The sequence below is a fragment of the Schistocerca cancellata genome, chromosome 6, assembly GCF_023864275.1.
Source record: "Schistocerca cancellata isolate TAMUIC-IGC-003103 chromosome 6, iqSchCanc2.1, whole genome shotgun sequence".
Classification (NCBI taxonomy): domain Eukaryota; kingdom Metazoa; phylum Arthropoda; class Insecta; order Orthoptera; family Acrididae; genus Schistocerca; species Schistocerca cancellata.
In genome coordinates this window covers 191,334,107-191,354,315 of record NC_064631.1, presented here as the reverse complement: position 1 = coordinate 191,354,315, position 20,209 = coordinate 191,334,107, and the positions used below count along the sequence as shown (strand labels likewise).

Here is a 20,209-nt window from a genome sequence, read left to right as displayed (position 1 = left end):
GAACCTGGATTCATCCGAAAAAATGACGTTGTGCCATTCGTGCACCCAGGTTCGTCGTCGAGTACAGCATCGCAGACGCTTCTGTTTGTGATGCAGCGTCAAGGGTAACCGCAGCCATGGTCTCCGAGCTGATAGTCCATGCTGCTACAAACGTCGTCGAACTGTTCGTGCCGGCCGGCCGGTGTGGCCGTGGGGTTCTAGGCGCTACAGTCTGGAGCCGAGCGACCGCTACGGTCGCAGGTTCGAATCCTGCCTCGGGCATGGATTTGTTCGTGCAGATGGTTGTTGTCTTACAAACGTCCCCATCTGTTGACTCGGGGATCGAGACGTGGCTGCACGATCCGTTACAGCCATGCGGATAAGATGCCTGTCATCTCGACTGCTAGTGATACGAGGCCGTTGGGATCGAGCACGGCGTTTCGTATTATCCTGCTGAACCCACCGATTCCATATTCTGCTAACAGTCATTGGATCTCGACCAACACGAGCAGCAATGTCGCGATACGATAAACCGCAATCGCGATACGCTATAATCCGACCTTTATCAAAGTCGGAAACGCGATGGTACGCATTTCTCCTCCTTACACGAGGCATGACAATAAAGTTTCACGAGGCAACGCCGGTCAACTGCTGTTTGTGTATGAGAAATCGATTGGAAACTTTCCTCATGTCAGCACGTTGTAGGTGTCGCCACCGGCGCCAACCTTGTGTGAATACTATGAAAACCTAATCTTTTGCATATCACAGTATCTTCTTCCTGTCACTTAAATTTCGCGTCTGTAGCACGTCATCTTCGTGGTGTAGCAATTTTAATTTCGAGTAGTGTAAATCCACGTGAGAGCATGTATGTAACACGCAGTCAAATGAAAACGAGATTGATGAAAAAAAGTAGGTAAACTGTTTATTATTTCAAAAGTAATCTCCGTAACTGTTAATACATTTGTCCCACTGAGAGATAAGACAGTCGGTGCCTTCATGGAAATATGTTTGCGGCTCCCTACGGCGCGCATTTCTTCGTCCGAAACAAATCGACGGACACGAACATCTTTCTTCAGGGCACAAAAAAATGGAGATCGCTTGCGGAGTGATCGGGACCGTATGCAGGATGTGTAAGGGTTTCCCAGCGAAACTTGTGCAGTGTAGTCAAAACAACCTTTACAACGTGTATGCAGTAGGCAACTGGAAAAATCTTTCCATGCAGGCATTGACTGTCTTGTCTCACAGCGGGGTAAATGTGTTAACCGTTATGACGATTCCATTTGAGTTAATAAACAGTTTACCTACTTTTTTCCCATCTGACTCGTTTCCATTGAACTGTTCCTTCCTTGTGTGTGTTTGTACTGTGGTCTGAAATTATGTTCACGTGGTCCACAACTGTCACGGGGCCATAGATTACTGGACAGGTCCCATGAAAACTCAGGTGAACGTTCCCCACAGCATAACAAAGCCCCCACCTGCCGGTCCCGTGGCGCGGTCCACGCTTCGAACTGCAGTTCCTCTGGATGCCGGCACATTCGCACCCGACCGTGCGCGTAACGAGGAACGTGGTTCACCCGACCAAGCGACACGTTTCCATTGATCCTCTGTCCAGTCTCGATGATGCCTTGTCAACGGCGATCGTAAGTGAGGAGGTCGTTGGGACAACATGGGAACATGTAGGGGTCGTGTGCTGCAGAGCCCCATGTTGAGTTATGTGCGCTGACCAGTGTACTCCGAAACGCTTGTGCCTGCTCCAGCACTGTGCTTTGTTGTCAGGTGTGTCACAGGCCGCTGTCTGTCTTACTTCACAGATCGGACAGGACTCCGACCTCCAACTCCTGTGATGAGTCGCGTATGTCCAACGACGTGTCTGCTACTCTTGGTTTCACCGTCTTTCAACAGCTTTCTGCAGATGCTCACAACGGTAGCACGCTAATAGCCGACCAGCTTCCTCGTTCCGAGGTGCTCTTTCCCAGATGCTGGGCCATAGCAAACTCCCCTTTATTAAAGTCACTTATCTCAGTAGAATCTTTTTTAAAATTCTTTATTGGAAATTTATAATAATTATACAATCTTAACCCACTTCCTTAAATGATTAGTGGGTCCTAATTTTATCCAACATTAATTGCAGCTAGATACAAATTTGATTAATTAGTGAGCTACAGCTATAACTAGATAACAATGGGCAACTAATTTATCTATTATTGTTACTGTTAACTTTACATGACCTACGCTTAACTGAACTCTACTGCCTGCAACGTCACAGTTGTGTCAGCAATATACAAACTTACTTATGGAGCCTTCCCCATCGACCTAATCCCGATGAGCGTGCCCCTGACACTGGCAGGCCAAGGATGTTATTCTCTGCAGGTTCCTAAATAGCTAATTTCCTAATTTAAGTCCTACTAACTAGTTTTAATGTAAGTCATGTCCGGTGCTTTGTCCTGTATCGGTGATAACGTACCCCACTCCCCTTAGTCCTGTACCTGGCGGATTCCAGACTATGAGGAAAGTCGGCGTGTCCACGCACAGGCGGTTTGGGAATAGGTCGTTAGATTAGTATTTGGTGTGTCACAAATTGTTAAGTTAGTTTATCTCCCTCGGGTATTCTTTTAACACATTTCGTGATACCTCATCCGCCAATTGGTTAAGAGTTTGAAAAGTGTCTTCTTGTCTTAGTAAGTGGTATGTGTCATGGTGAGGTAATTGGTCACGTAATGTGGATGCTGCATCATTGAAAAGGGGGCACTCGCGGACCACATGACCGGGAGTACCCTCTGATACACCACATTCACACGCGGGTGTGGCCCTTTTCCCGTACCGACATAAATATGTCGGGTATGGCCCATGACCAGTGAGAAAATGGATCAGTCCTCGAGTAGGTTCAAAGTGTCTTATGCCCAGTCGTTCCCTGACGTTAAGAAGAAGTTCAAATGTTCTGCGACCTGTTTCTTCTGCTTCCCATAATTCTTGCCACAATTGCTCGCCTCTTCGCCTTATCTCACCCTTATCCTCAACCCCAATGCCTAATATTTCTTGTATCTCCGCGGTATTCCTCTTTTTAGCCCAAAACCAGGCAGGCTGTTCTCGAATTTTGATGTCCAGGGGGCAGAGTTCCTTTATGACTAATAGGGCTCCTCCCCGGTGATGTTCTGTAGGCCCCCACAGATCTCAGTATCATATTTCTCTGAACCCTTCTCACTGTCATCGCGGGCACAACCCTCGTAAGACTGCGTGTCCAGACTCCTGAGCCGTAACCCACTATTGATGTTAGAATACTGTTGTGATATAGTTTTATGAGATGAAGGGGAAGATGAAATCTTTTGTGTCCGATGGAGATGAGATTGTTTAGTGTTTGAAAGGCTTTCTGGGTTACGGTATCAATGTGTTTCTGCCTGCTGCTCATCCCACACAGCACTCGGTGTGCAGCCAGTCTGATAGCCAGTCTGATAGCCAGTATGTCCAGCAAACATATGGGTCTATATGGTTTTGTTTCTGTTGGGTCTTTATCGGGTCCTTTTCTGATGATCACAACATTCGCTGTCTTCCAGATCTTCGGGAACTTCCGTTGTCTGAGGCATTCGTTATACAGGTGAGTGAGTGGTGCAGTTAGCTGGGGAGCTAGGAATTGCACCACCTCCGCCACAATGCCGTCTGGCCCGGGAGTTTTACCCTTCTTTAGTGATCTTATGTGGGCAGCCACCTCCTCTTCTGAGAAAGGGGAGACTGCCGTGTTATTGTTGTATTCTTCGAGGTCATCATGTCGTAGCTGCCGCTGTCCTTCAGATTCCCCATCCGCGCTATCGTCAGGCAGCAGGGACTGGCGGAGGGCCTCAACAGTCTCCTGCCAGGATTCCGTTATCCTGTCCCCATGCCTGACTGTTGACAATTTCGTAGGAGAGCCGATCTTTTCTCTGACTAATTTATATGGTGTGCCCCAGGGGTCTAATGCTAATTGATTCTAACAAAGCTCTCCTAGCTTCTTGTCCTTACGGCTCTTAGTTCCTTTTGGAACCTAAGTTTGGCCTCCCTAGATTGCAGCAGGCACCTTTGCCGTTCCAGCCATACAGCTCAATGGAATTTTCCATTTGCAGCCGCTATCGTTGCTGTTCCACTTAAATACATTCCTTACACGTATCCACAACCCTACCAGACGGAATTCAGTTCCGCGGTGGCAGAGGTCATAATGGTTTGGCCCGTCCAGGTAAGTAATATCGACAAACGCTTAAGCAGTTTCTTTTTGCACACTTGATTTAAATAACTCTGTACAAAGTGCTGCAATTTGCATCTCTATATTCCCGCAATCTTCCCAAATGCACCACAATGAAAGACTCTGAGGCAATAAGGTAGTCCCATGTATCGCTCCTAAGCATTAATTACCCTCAGCTGCCATATCAGGTGCTAGTCATCGGTCAGGATACGTCCACCAAGCTACCCCACGTTCCATCAACCTGCTGCGGGCTTCTGTTGGGTGCCGCCATCAAAGTAGCAGTCAGGGTAGTAGCAGACGTGCTGCTATATGCACTCTTTCTCTTATGTTTACAGACATTCTCCAAAACAAGTCAGCGATACCAGATCTGGACAAAAACTTCCACAAGATCATCCCATCCAACGTGCCCATGAAGGACCCTCTCCGTGTCTTCGTGGGGAAGAAGATAAAGAAGTTCTACTTCGGCAGCCAGCCGTTTGACGAGTCCAGCATCGGAACGTACTGTGACGTAAGTACAGCTGTTCCGTCAGCGTCTTTAGAGATTGCTGCACACGCCATACATCGCGTGAGGTAGCGCAATGTTTCTCGCAGTGGTCTTACAGGATCGCACCTCCAGATTTAGGTTTTCCGTAGTTTTCCTCGGTCATCTGAGGGTGGGACAATTTCTTTGAAGAAGATTCGGCTGCACCGCCCTTCTGCAACCCGAGTTGCCGCTCCCTGCTTAAGGGGAAATGACAGGGTGACGGACGAAAACAATGCTCAAATTCAGAATTTGTTTTCTCCGTATTGGAATGTAGTAGGCAAATGGCGTTTGCTGCAATGAATAAAGCATACATTGAAATATTTATTGGTATTTTTTTGAAAAATATTACTATCTTCACTGTCAAATTGGGATTTTTCCGAGGCAGCTTTGACGGTTGTCACTGTAACTCCGGCTGTGTATATCTGAAACATGAAATTAACGTATCACCCTGATCCTTATGGATGTAATTTTAGTTCGTCGTAAGGACTAGCAAAAAGACATTTTTTGGCGAAATTACAGGTATTTGAAAAAATGTTCATTTTGGGTCCCTCATTTTTGGCCTAAAAGATTCTAAATACGAACAAAAACAATATCGGCTCCGATGAACTGAAGAAAATTCAGTTTGCATCAAGGGAGACCAAAAATCATTAAAATCGGATGCAAACTGTAGCGTGCGCAGCGATAAACATGCCGAAAAACATGGTCTTCAGAAAACGCGTTTAAAGTTCGACAAGTAGTTATCATATAAAAAAAGGGGACAAAGCTCTAAACCTACGGGATAACATCGATGCCTGCTCCATAACTGTCGCCCCGACTAGTGGATGGCCGCTTTCTGCTACTTTGACCTGATAGGCCCTAATTTTCATCCTGAAAGGCCTTTTCGTCGTACTTCACAGAATCGGCTCATTTCATCGCTGATTTTGATTTGAAGAGCATTTGCACTTCCATTAGTCCAGTATGGCTTACACTGAGTAGACATACAGCCAAGTTTGAAGCAGTGTTGACAATTTCGCTTCAGTTGGATGTTATTTTTGGAGCTTATCTCCAAATGAGGCTATTGACACTGTCGTTCACATTTTGAGTAAAATCGCCCAAACAACGGTTCAGCCAGTCAGGTTTACTCAAATCGGTATAAATAGGGGTGATGGCGTGAGTGCCGGACCGGTTCTCCAATGCCGAGGCGTGCCGTGCAGGTTCGAATCCTGTCTCGGGCATGGCTGTGTGTGATGTCCTTAGGTTAGTTAGGTTTAAGTAGTTCTAAGTTCTTGGGGACTGATGATCACAAGTCCCATAGTGCTCAGAGCCATTTGAACCATTTTCAATGCTAAGCGATGCATGAGGTGTTGTAAAGGGTGTTGCCGCTGGACGGTGGATGGCTCGAAACGAGTGGTTTGTAGTGGTTAACCGTGTTACACCCTGTGACAATCTGAGGGAAAGCTTTGGGTTTGACGAGACTCTGCAGAACGTCACCTGCCAGCGTGTGCAGCGCCAAGACTGACGTACGGTGGAGGAGATTTCACGGTATGGGCGTTTTTTTGCGTGGTTATGGAAGCAGTGGTTGGGAAGGGAGTGAGACAGGGTTGTGGCCTCTCCCCGATGTTATTCAATCTGTATATTTGGCAAGCAAATGGCTCTGAGCACTATGGGACTTAACATCTATGGTCATCAGTCCCCTAGAACTTAGAACTACTTAAACCTAACTAACCTAAGGACAGCACACAACACCCAGCCATCACGAGGCAGAGAAAATCTCTGACCCCGCCGGGAATCGAACCCGGGAACCCTGGCGTGGGAAGCGAGAACGCTACCGCACGACCACGAGATGCGGGCTATTTGGCAAGCAGTAAAGGAAACAAAAGAAAAAAATTCGGAGTAGGATTTAAAATCCATGGAGAAGAAATTAAAGCTTTGAGGTTCGCCCATGACATTGTAATTCTATCAGAGACAGCAAAGGACCTGGAAGAGCAGTTGAACGGAATGGACAGTGTCTTGAAAGGAGGATATAAGATGAACATCAACAAAAGCAAAACGAGGATAATGGAATATAGTCGAATAAAGTCGGCTGATGCTGAGGGAATTAGATTAGGAAATGAGACACTTAAAGTAGTAAACGAGTTTTGCTATTTGGGGAGGAAAATAACTGATGATGGTCGAAGTAGAGAAGATATAAAATGTAGACTGGCAATGGCAAGGAAAGCGTTTCTGAAGAAGAGAAATTTGTTAACATCGAGTATAGATTTAAGCGTCAGAAAGTCGTTTCTGAATGTTTTTGTTTGAGTGTTGCCACGTATGGAAGTGAAACGTAGACGATAAATAGTTTGGAAAAGAAGAGAATAGAAGCTTTCGAAATGTGGTGCTACAGAAGAATGCTGAAGATTAGATGGGTAGATCACATAACTAATGAGGAGGTATTGAATAGAATTAGGGAGAAGAGAAACTTGTGGCACAACCTGACTATAAGAAGGGATCGGTTGGTAGGACATGTTCTGAGACATCAAAGGATCACCAATTTAGTCGAGGCCAGCGTTGATGGAAAAAATCAAAGAGAGAGACCAAGAGATGAATACACTAAACAGATTCAGAAGGTTGTAGGGTTCAGTAGGTACTGCGAGATGAAGAAGCTTGTGCAGGATAGAGTATCTGCATCAAACCAATCTCTGGACTGAAGACCACAACATCAACAACAGGGTGTCGTCCCCGTATTGCGCTTAAGGGAAAGCTAAATGCGACAGGATATCTCACTTTTCCACATGGATATTCTGGAAGTCACACTTAAGTGCCTGGCAGAGGTTTTTTTAAGCAAGTTGTCAATATTTGCACCACTTTGAAGTTTTATCAAGATCTGAACTGATATTTGTGCAGCTTTTATCACAAACTACTTCATTGAAGATAACTGCGCCATGTGTGGAAAGTTTGGGGTTGATAGTAACATTTTCTGCGAGATCAGTAAAAGACAGCATGAACAGCAGGGGTCACAACACGTTTCCTTGGGGCAATCCTGAGTTTACTTTGACACCTGCCGATGACTCTCCCTCCAATGTAGCTGTCGCGACCTTCCTACGAAGGAATCCTTAATCCAGTGATAGAATTCATGTGGTATTCCATATTATCGTAGAATCGTAAACAATATTTGGTGCGGTAATCAGTCATATCTTGTCTGAGGTTACAAAATACTACAACTATCGGTCTGCTTTGACCCGTGGCTTTCCGAAGACGTATGAGGAAAGTACGGGTTGGGTTCAAATGGTTCAAATGGCTCTGAACACTGTGGGACTTAACAGCCGAGGTCATCAGTCCCCTAGAACTTAGAACTACTTAAACCTAACTAACCTAAGGACATCACACACATCCATGCCCGAGGCAGGATTCGAACCTGCGAACGTAGTGGTCTCGCGGTTCCAGACTGAAGCGCCTAGAACCGCTCGGCCACTCCGGCCGGCGGTACGGGTTGGGTTTCGCATGACATGCTGGTCGAAGGGATGCTGTAGATATTGGTTCAAGGCAAGTTTTCGGAGAACATGAGACTATGGAAGTAAATTTAGGGAGCTAAAGTGGGCGAAGGCGAAGTGGTTGAGGCACTGGACCCATACTCAGGAGCAAAAGGGTCCAAAAGCCGTCCACTCATTCTGATTCGGCTCTTTCGTGGTTTCCATAAAGGCGGCATAGTATTCCTTTTTTATTTTTATTTAAAAAAAGCGAGTCTATGATTTCCTTGCCATCCCTGACCAGACAAACAGCGTATCTGCCCCTTACGAGCAGAAATTGCGCTCCGAAATGTGTGTGAGTGTGTATGTGTGTGTGTGTGTGTGTGTGTGTGTGTGTGTGTGTGTGTGGTTGTGTGTATATGAAGAAGCATGGACTATTCTCATAGGTAGAGAGTAGATGACTGTTTGTGGTAACATGACAGTACTCCATGTCATAATTCAGTACCTCTCAGGTAATGGTTCGTGGACAACAACATACGTGTAATTGACTGGCCTGCCCACGGTCCCGACCTGAACCCAATGGAACACCTCTGGGACGAGTTAGATTGTCGACTTCGCTGCAGACCCCGACATCCAACATCTCTACCTCGTCTGGTCTGGGCTCTCGAGGAGGAATAGACTCCCGTTCCTCCACAGGCAGTGAGACACTTTGCTCGCAACAGCCTGAACGGCTGTCATATAAGCGAAGGTGGAGACACTCGCCACTGACGTCCACAAATTGGCGTCCGGATGCTCCTGATGAGGTAGTGAATGTTGCATTTTAAAGGTGTAGTGGATGCTTGCTGGAATGCTTCTTAAGCAACAGAACGCGATGTTCGAGCACTGCTCCGAGACGCGTGGTCACACCCACCACAACTTGGTTTTACAAAGTAGACAACCGTGCTCCAGCAAAGTACATTTGATCCCACATGACGATTCTCGGCACGTTTCTCCACGCACACGCGCACCTAGATACCGCTATCACACATTGCCCATTAGGTGCGATCAAGCCATCCGAAGCTTCCTACGAAGCAGCAGTGTAATGACACAGATTTCAGAGATACTAGATATCTACCGACAACCATGGTGGCCATCTTGTAGACACTGACAAACGATCCAAACAGCGATGTAAAGCTGATCCTCCTTGGTACACAAAACGGGTTACAAAACTGTCGCAGAAACAACGAAACATACATGCCAAATTCAAACAGACGCAAAATCCCCAAGATTGGTGATCTTTTACAGAAGCTCGAAATTTAGCGCGGACTTCGATGCGAGATGTCTATAACAGTTTGCACAACGAAACTTTGTCTCGAAACCTGGCAGAAAATCCAAAGAGGTTCTGGTCGTATGTGAAATATGTTAGCGGCAAGAACGAAACAATGCCTTCTCTGAGCGATAGCAATGGAGATACTATCGAAGACAGTGCTGCCAAAGCAGTTACTAAACACAGCCTTCCGAAATGCCTTCACAAAAGAAGACGAAGTAAATATTCCAGAATTCGAATCGAGAACAGCTGCCAACATGACTAACGTAGAAGTAAATATCCTCGGAGTAGTGAAGCAACTTAAATCACTTAATAAAAGCAAGTCTTCTGCTCCAGACTGTATACCAATTAGGTTCCTTTCGGAGTATGCTGGTACATTAGCTCCACACTTAACAATCATATACAACCGTTCGCTCGACGAAAGATCCGTACCCAAAGACTGGAAAGTTGCACAGCTCACACCAATATTCAAGAAAGTTAGTAGGAGTAATCCACTAAATTACAGGTCCATATCGTTAACGTCGATATGCAGCAGGATTTTGGAACATATATTGTGTTCAAACATTATGAATTACCTCGAAGAAAACGGTCTATTGACACACAGTCAACATGGTTTTAGAAAACATCGTTCCTGTGATTCACAACTAGCTCTTTATTCACATGAAGTGTTGAGTGCTATTGACAAGGGATTTCAGACCGATTCCGTATTTCTGGATTTCCGGAAGGCTTTTGACACTGTACCACACAAGCGGCTGCTAGCGAAATTGCGTGCTTATGGAATATCGTCTCAGTTATGTGACTGGATTTGTGATTTCCTGTCAGAGAGGTCTCAGTTCGTAGTAATTGACGGAAAGTCATCGAGTAAAATAGAAGTGATTTCTGGCGTTCCCCAAGGTACTGTTATATGGCCTTTGCTGTTCCATATGTATATAAACGATTTGGGAGACAATCTGATCTGCCGTTTTCGGTTGTTTGCAGATGACGCTGTCGTTTATCGACTAATAAAGTCATCAGAAGATCAAAGCAAACTGCAAAACGATTTTTAAAAAATATCGGAATGGTGCAAAAAGTGGCAGTTGACCCTAAATAACGAAAAGTGTCAGGTCATCCCCATGAGTGCTAAAAGGAACTCAAACTTCAGCTACACGATAAATCAGTCCAATCTAAAAGCCGTAAATTCAGGTAGATACCTAGGTATTACAATTACGAACAACTGAAATTGGAAGGAACACATAGAAAATGTTGTGGGGAAGGCTAACCAAAGACTGCGTTTTATTTCCAGGACATTTAGAAAATGTAACAGACCTACTAAGGAGACTGCCAACAATACGCTTGTCCGTCCTCTTTTAGAGTAGTACTGCGCGGTGTGGGATCCTTACCAGATATGACTGACGGAATACATCGAAAAAGTTCAAAGAAAGGCAGCACGTTTTGTATTATCGCGAAACATGGGAGAGAGTGTCACAGAAATGATACAGAATTTGAGCTGGAAATCATTAAAAGAGAGGCGTTTTTTTGCGACGGAATCTTCTCACGAAATTCCAATCACCAACTTTCTCCTCCGAATGCGAAAATATTTTGTTGACACCGACCTACATAGGGAGGAATGATCGCCACTATAAAATAAGGGAAATCAGAGCTCGTATGGAAAGATATAGTTGTTCATTCTTTCCGCGCGCTAACCGAGATTAGAATAATAGAGAACTGTGAAGGTGGTTCGATGAATCCTCTGCCAGACACTTAAATGTGATTTGCAGAGTATCCATGTAGATGTAGATGTCACAGACTCAGTTCGTGATTTTAACTGTCATCGCAGCAGCACAAGTAGACCAAAAATTCGAAAAGAAACAAAATCAGAGATTTTTCATGGAAAAGCTTTAGTTGGTTTTCGTGTCTGCTGTGCAATGGTAATACAGTTCCCATACACACCGATGACTCAGAATATTACGACCACGTGCTTGATGTGAAATATAGCAGCGATTCTATGTCGCAGAGCTTACGGAAGTATGTGACACCAGATGCTCGAGTATCATGTCGTTTTTGGAAACCCAGAATCTACTATGTAGGAATCAACATGGATTCCGGAAACAGCGATTGTGTGAGACCCAACTCGCTTTATTTGTTCATGAGACCCAGAAAATATTAGATACAGGCTCCCAGGTAGACGCTATTTTTCTTGACTTCCGGAAGGCGTTCGATATAGTTCCGCACTGTCGCCTGATAAATAAAGTAAGAGCCTACGGAATATCAGACCAGCTGTGTGGCTGGATTGAAGAATTTTTAGCAAACAGAACACAGCATGTTGTTCTCAATGGAGAGACGTCTACAGGCGTTAAAGTAACCTCTGGCGTGCCACAGGGGAGTGTTATGGGACCATTGCTTTTCACAATATATATAAATGACCTAGTAGATAGTGTCGGAAGTTCCATGCGGCTTTTCGCGGATGATGCTGTAATATACAGAGAAGTTGCAGCATTAGAAAATTGTAGTGAAATGCAGGAAGATCTGCAGCGGATAGGCACTTGGTGCAGGGAGTGGCAACTGACCCTTAACATAGACAAATGTAATGTATTGCGAATACATAGAAAGAAGGATCCTTTATTGTATGATTATATGATAGCGGAACAAACACTGGTAGCAGTTACTTCTGTAAAATATCTGGGAGTATGCGTGCGGAACGATTTGAAGTGGAAGGATCATATAAAATTAATTGTTGGTAAGGCGGGTACCAGGTTGAGATTCATTGGGAGAGTCGTTAGAAAATGTAGTCCATCAACAAAGGAGGTGGCTTACAAAACACTCGTTCGACCTATACTTGAGTATTGCTCATCAGTGTGGGATCCGTACCAAATCGGGTTGACGGAGGAGATAGAGAAGATCCAAAGAAGAGCGGCGCGTTTCGTCACAGGGTTATTTGGTAACCGTGATAGCGTTACGGAGATGTTTAACAAACTCAGGTGGCAGACTCTGCAAGAGAGGCGCTCTGCATCGCGGTGTAGCTTGCTGTCCAGGTTTCGAGAGGGTGCGTTTCTGGATGAGGTATCGAATATATTGCTTCCCACTACTTATACCTCCCGAGGAGATCACGAATGTAAAATTAGAGAGATTAGAGCGCGCACGGAGGCTTTCAGACAGTCGTTCTTCCCGCGAACCATACGCGACTGGAACAGGAAAGGGAGGTAATGACAGTGGCACGTAAAGTGCCCTCCGCCACACACCGTTGGGTGGCTTGCGGAGTATAAATGTAGATGTAGATGTTCATGCAAACGTCACACAACTCCGCTAAACTACAGGTCGGTGGTTTGTTAGGGTAGAGCTGGCGCCGGATAGCGTCCCAGATGAGTTCCATCGGGTTTACATCAGGCGGACTTGGTGACGGAGACATCAAAAAATGGTTCAAATGGCTCTGAGCACTATGGGACTTAACATCTGAGGACCTCAGTCCCCTAGAACGTAGAACTACTTAAACCCAACTAACCTAAGGACATCACACACATCCATGCCCGAGGCAGGATTCGAACATGCGACCGTAGCGGTCGCACGGTTCCAGACTGAAGCGCCTATAACCGCTCGGCCACAGCGGCCGGCGCGACAGAGACATCAATGTGACTTCATTATTAGGCTCCTGAAAGCACTGTAGCACGAGTCTGGACTTGTGGCACGGAGATCTATCTGTCTGTAAGAAGCAGTCGCCGTCGGGGAATACATGTATCATGAAGGGTTATTGAGAGCTGGATTCTCAGGATGAGGCACGACAAGGTTACGGTTGTGGATGGGGCCGTAATCAGTTACTCTCGGTTGCACAACAAATACGTAAACTTTATTTAAAGAAATTAAAATTTTAAAACAATCTCGTAAAAAAACGCAGTTGACTCTATGACGGCTGAAGGCCTTATCACAGAAAACAAAATTCCACAATTTTAGGGCCGAAGGCCACCAACAATAACCTCAAACAACAAATGGCTGAAGGCCCGAATTAGAAGTCAGGAAAACAATTCCAAATAGCACACATTTCAACCTATACTTTGTATTTAAAACAAGTTTGCTTTAAAAAAACTTATTGTAACACGGCTGAAGGCCTTATTATGAAAGAGGTGAAATTATTGCTCGATTGAAGGCAACACACAACTTCAATTCACAAACGGCTGAAGGCCTCACCAACAATAATAGAAAATACAAATAAACTTAAAACAAACATCACAATCTAAGGAATCAGGACAAGCGGTTCTGAGAAAGTGCTCGAAGGGTCGGCCTGGGAAGGTAATTCAAACATAAGGGAAGGTGAGACAGGTAGCCAAGAGTTGTACTCACGTAACAGGATGGCAACTCAAACTAGGAGCAGCTTAAGCTCCGACCGACCGACTAACAAATCCGCCTAACGTCCGATCACCAGTACAACGATGGAATACTTTTAGGCAAGGGCGAAGAGACAGACAACACTACGTCTTCAGAAAACACCCAAGGCCGAAGGGAACACTAGAACCAAGGTAGACCTACCAAAAAGAAATATGCACAGTACAATACAAGAGGCTGCCGAAGTACACGCCGTGTCGGACAGCATCAACACGACGAGAAAAGGTACACTGCCGGAAAAGTATGCTAACCTCCAGGGCAGGCAACTGGGGCGTTAGGGGCCACAAGACAGAAAAATACCGCTGGTTGCAATTCACTAATAAGAATGATACTAAATTCAGTGCTAAATAACAAATAGAGAAAGACGGCTGCAATATTTCACCGCCTCGAAACACTTCACTCGTTGCCGCCAGGCTCAGCGGCCCTGGAAGCAACAACCCGCCAACCAAAGGCGAGATCTCACAATAATCGAGGTTGCGTCAGCAGTTAACTCTTCACTCAACTTAGACGACCAGAGTTCGGTGTGCAACGAAGTCGTCGCTCTCACAGCTACCTTCCTCGATCCGATAGTAGCAACAAGCCGCCAGTGGCCTCGATTTGCCCTCTCGCTGCACGGACCTGCTCGCTGCTGCGTCCCCAACCCACCTGATGTCCGTTCGCAACTTGCCCTCCACACAACGCGACCCGGAAATACTAGCGGTTGCTCGAAAGATAGTACCACAGTACTAGTATCGATAAGCGCTGCTGCTGCCACTCACGGGTAGACAAGCCAGCAACTTAGTGACGACATGCCACAACCGCAATGACAAGATGCCAAGCAATAAACGGCATGAACACGAGCCGCGCACGGCTCAGTTGTATGCAGTCCACAGCTCTGTGTGCCTTTGGCTACTGCCACAGGTCCCATGTAAGCCCAGGCCAATGACCCTCCTAGCGCAATACGGTACTACAGGGTGTTTCAAAAATGACAGGTATATTTGAAACGGCAATAACAACTAAACGAGCAGCGATAGAAATACACCGTTTGTTGCAATATGCAATATGCTTGGGACAACAGTACATTTTCAGGCGGACAAACTTTCGAAATTACAGTAGTTACAATTTTCAACAACAGATGGCGCTGCAAGTGATGTGAAAGATATAGAAGACAACGCAGTCTGTGGGTGCGCCATTCTGTACGTCGCCTTTCTGCTGTAAGCGTGTGCTGTTCACAACGTGCACGTGCTGTAGACAACATGGTTTATTCCTTAGAACAGAGGATTTTTCTGGTGTTGGAATTCCACCGCCTAGAACACAGTGTTGTTGCAACAAGACGAAGTTTTCAACGGCGGTTTAATGTAACCAATGGACCGAAAAGCGATACAATAAAGGATCTGTTTGAAAAATTTCAACGGACTGGGAACGTGACGGATGAACGTGCTGGAAAGGTAGGGCGACCGCGTACGGCAACCACAGAGGGCAACGCGCAGCTAGTGCAGCAGGTGATCCAACAGCGGCCTCGGGTTTCCGTTCGCCGTGTTGCAGCTGCGGTCCAAATGACGCCAACGTCCACGTATCGTCTCATGCGCCAGAGTTTACACCTCTATCCGTACAAAATTCAAACGCGGCAACCCCTCAGCGCCGCTACCATTGCTGCACGAGAGACATTCGCTAACGATATAGTGCACAGGATTGATGACGGCGACATGCATGTGGGCAGCATTTGGTTTACTGACGAATCTTATTTTTACCTGGATGGCTTCGTCAATAAACAGAACTGGCGCATATGGGGAACCGAAAAGCCCCATGTTGCAGTCCCATCGTCCCTGCATCCTCAAAAAGTACTGGTCTGGGCCGCCATTTCTTCCAAAGGAATCATTGGCCCATTTTTCAGATCCGAAACGATTACTGCATCACGCTATCTGGACATTCTTCGTGAATTTGTGGCGGTACAAACTGCCTTAGACGACACTGCGAACACCTCGTGGTTCATGCAAGATGGTGCCCGGCCACATTGCACGGCCGACGTCTTTAATTTCCTGAATGAATATTTCGATGATCGTGTGATTGCTTTGGGCTATCCGAAACATACAGGAGGCGGCGTGGATTGGCCTCCCTATTCGCCAGACATGAACCCCTGTGACTTCTTTCTGTGGTGACACGTGAAAGACCAGGTGTATCGCCAGAATCCAGAAACAATTGAACACCTGAAGCAGTACATCTCATCTGCATGTGAAGCCATTCCGCCAGAAACGTTGTCAAAGGTTTCGGGTAATTTCATTCAGAGACTACGCCATATTATTGCTACGCATGGTGGATATGTGGAAAATATCGTACTATAGAGTTTCCCAGACCGCAGCGCCATCTGTTGTTGAAAATTGTAACTACGGTAATTTCGAAAGTTTGTCTGCCTGAAAATGTACTGTTGTCCCAAGCATATTGCAACAAACGATGTATTTCTATCGCTGCTCGTTTAGTTTTTATTGCCGTTTCAAATATATCGGTCATTTTTGAAACACCCTGTACCTCCCCCAGCCAGCGTCGGTGACGCGGTGCATGTTTCTAGCAGCCGTTCGCTGGGATAGCGGCGTATTCAGACACGACCATCGACCATCTGTAACAAAAAACGTGTGATTCACCTGTCCAGGCGACCTGCTTCTATCGGTCTACAGTCTAATCTCGATGATCGTGTCCCCACTGCAGTGTCATCCGGTCAACATGGGCTCACGTGGAAGTCAGCTGCTGCGGAACCCAGTGTTCAACGGTGTGCTTGGCAACGCACCAGCAGTGTTCTTTGTCTTCAGATCTACTACGGATCGCCGCCTATCCTGTTTTACAGAGCGAGCGGGCCTCTTACCTCCACGTGATGAGCCTTGTACTCACATCTCTCGTCGACGCTAACACTCTTGTCTGAACAACACAGCAGAAACACTCGTCAAATCCCGTCTGTCCCACTCCACCACTCAGCCACTTTCTCGAAGCCATCAGTGGCAGGAACACGGCTCTGGACTGACCTTCCTGATTATACAAGAGAAGTCAATAACACTTCCAGCTTCAAAAGACCAATAGTGACGTATCTACTAAAGTAACAGTGAATCTTCCGTTGTTCCTTTACACACTTGTTAACCCTTTGCAATGAAGTATCCTTCTTTCCAACCATTTCACCCTGATTTTGGAAATAATTTAGCTGGTTCAATCTACCTATCTATCTCTACCTCAGAACTATTAATTTTTACACCTAAAAATACATTTGGTATCTACTATTATCAGTATTTCTGCTGTCACCACCATTATTATTATTATATAGTATGTTTATCGTATTAACGTTATTTGTTCTTAGTCAGTACTGTTACTGATACTATCGTTAGATACTTTCAAATCATTTTTAATTCAGTAAACACCATTTTTTACTATTTATCGCATTAATATTATCGTTCTTATCTTATATAACAATGGTGTAAAAAAGAAACTGTATGTGTAAAACTCTGATGTGACGTAAGGAGCAGCTGGAGATTAAATAGAGGATTCAAAAATAAATAACAAAACAGATAATTCATGGGAAGATGAAGGAAACTAGAAAGTAGAAATGAGATATTTTAGGCGGACTTAAGCGGTGTCAGGAAACGAGATGTACTATCTGCACCGAAGACGGGAAGGCAAACGCCAATAAAATGTCGAGAATTGTATTACCATTGCATAGCAGACACGAAAACCAACTAAAACTTTTCCATGAAAAGTCTACCATTTTGTTTCTTTTAGAATTTTTTGTCTAGTTGTGCTCTTGCGATGATAGATAAAATCACGAACTGAGTCTTGTGACTCGCGCGTCTTCTGTGGTCAGATGGGAGTGGCATAAAGCCACCGGAATTTTTAAATTTTTGGGCCATTTCAAAGAAGACTATTTACTTACAGCTTTACCTCGCTGTTTGGATCGTTTGTCAGTGTCTACAAAATGGCCACCATGGTTGTCGGTATAAATCTAGCATCTCTGAAATCTGTGTCATTGATACAAAAGAAGTCGAAGAAGGAGAAAATACTTGTAACGTTTCAAGAGATAAGAAACAACAGACGAGGAATCCCTGTAAGAAAAGACTAAGGAAAACAGATTAAAATGTGTGGGCACGGGAAGAGAATGGATAAGAAGAGAATGTCCCTCAGGTTGATGCAAGAGATAAACGTGAAAGAGAAGAGAACAAGGGACAGATGAAAGCACAAGTGGATAAAAAAAAGCAGTCGGAAGAAAGCACGCAGAAGAGAAGAGAATAATGGGCGAGAGTAGCGAGAAACAGATGATGGGTAGACGCTACAAGGTAGAGAGGAGACTCTGCCAGTGATGGCAAACTGTACAAGATGATGGTGATGACGGTGACTCCAAGGGGAACGAGAAAATCAGGTCCAGCGTGCACTTGAAGTACGTGTCAGAAAGCGTGCGTTACTGAGCAGTTTGACTGGAGCTGCCACAGCCGTGAGGCGTGTTGCGGGAGGCGGGGGGCCGGCGTCGTCTATTCCGGGCTGGGCTGCTGGGGGCAGGGGGCGGGCCAGGGTCACAAGTCAACTGGCCGTGGCGGCATGCGCCGGCTCCCTGCTACCAGACGCTGGCCGCGCTGCATCTGCTTTTCAGTGGACGGCAGACGCCACCACGTACCAATAGCAGCACGTTTCTCTCCTATTTCATTCGCATAATGAGCTAAGGAGAAATGAAATTGTACTGCTGATTCTTAAGCGAGATATACCGTGGCGTCGGCACAATGATTGCCTTCTTCCTTGGCGGCCGATGTAGCCGAGCGGTTCTAGGCGCTTCAGTCTCGAACCGCGCGACTGCTACGGTCGCAGGTTCGAATCCTGCCTCGGGCATGGATGTGTGTGATGTCCTTAGGTTAGTTAGGTTTAAGTAGTTCTACGTTATAGGGGACTGATGACCTCAGATGTTAAGTCCCATAGTGCTCAGAACCATTTGAACCTTCTTCCTTCCAAAGACTGAAATTTATGTTCCTTGAGCATTTCTGTTACATATTCATAAGGTCTAAGTTCAATCAGCCTCCGGTCAAACTAACAGCAAGGGCGTCACCATCAGGAGTACAATGGAAACTTCACTGTTACACTCAGTGGAGAAAGCGAGCAGGTGGAAAGAATACATCGAAGGCCTTTACGAAGGGGAGGAACCATCTGATGACGTAACAGGAGAAGAAAGGGAGTCGATATGGAAGAAATAGCAGATCCAGTTTTAGAGTCCAAGTTAACAGAATTTGGAAGATTTGCGTTTAAATCTACTTCTACATTTACATCTACATCTACATGATTACTCTGCAATTCACACTCAAGTGCTTGGCAGAGGGTTCATCGAACCACAATCATACTATCTCCCTACAATTCCACTCCCGAACAGCGCGCGGGAAAAACGAACACCTAAACCTTTCTGTTCGAGCTCTGATTTATTTTATTTTCATGATCATTCCTACCCATGTAGGTTGGGCTCAACAAAATATTTTCGCATTCGGAAGAGAAAGTTGGTGACTGAAATTTCGTAAATAGATCTCGCCGCGACGAAAAACGTCTTTGCTTTAATGACTTCCATCCCAACTCGCGTATCATATCTGCCACACTCTCTCCCCTATTACGTGATAATACAAAACGAGCTGCCCTTTTTTGCACCCTTCCGATGTCCTCCGTCAATCCCACCTGGTAAGGATCCCACACCGCGCAGCAATATTCTAACAGAGGACGAACGAGTGTAGTGTAAGCTGTCTCTTTAGTAAACTTGTTGCATCTTCTAAGTGTCCTGCCAATGAAACACACCTTTGGCTCGCCTTCCCCACAATATTATCTATGTGGTCTTTCCAACTGAAGTTGTTCGTAATTTTAACACCCAGGTACTTAGTTGAATTGACAGCCTTGAGAATTGTACTATTTATCGAGTAATCGAATTCCAACGTATTTCTTTTGGAACTCATGAGGATCACCTCACACTTTTTGTTATGTAGCGTCAACTGCCACCTGCCACACCATACAGCAATGTTTTGTAAATCGCTTTGCAACTGATACTGGTCTTCAGATGACCTTACTAGACGGTAAATTACAGCATCATCTGCGAACAACCTAAAAAAACTGCTCAGATTGTCATCCAGGTCATTTATATTGATCAGGAACAGCAGAGGTCCCAGGACGCTTCCCTGGGGAATACCTGATATCACTTCAGTTTTACTCGATGATTTGCCGTCTATTACTACGAACTGCGACCTTCGTGACAGGAAATCACGAATCCAGTCGCACAACTGAGACGATACCCCATAGGCCCGCAGCTTGATTTAAGTCGCTTGTGAGGCAGAAGGCGTAAATAAGATTCCTTCGGAATTTCTAAAGTCTTTGGGGAGATGTTACAACCAAACTTCGTTATATTTGACGTGCAGAATCTATGAGACTGGAGATATACAATC

The 20,209-nt window shown here is 45.5% G+C and overlaps 1 protein-coding gene across 1 annotated transcript in view; it reads left to right on the top strand.

The window, feature by feature from the left end:
- The window catches only part of LOC126088242 (esterase E4-like), a 450,967-nt gene that overhangs the window by 360,553 nt on the left and 70,205 nt on the right, over nucleotides 1–20,209 (top strand). The window contains exon 7 of the mRNA XM_049906372.1: nucleotides 4,525–4,697. Coding sequence (XP_049762329.1) covers nucleotides 4,525–4,697 — 173 coding nt within the window. The remainder of the gene's footprint in view (nucleotides 1–4,524; nucleotides 4,698–20,209) is intronic.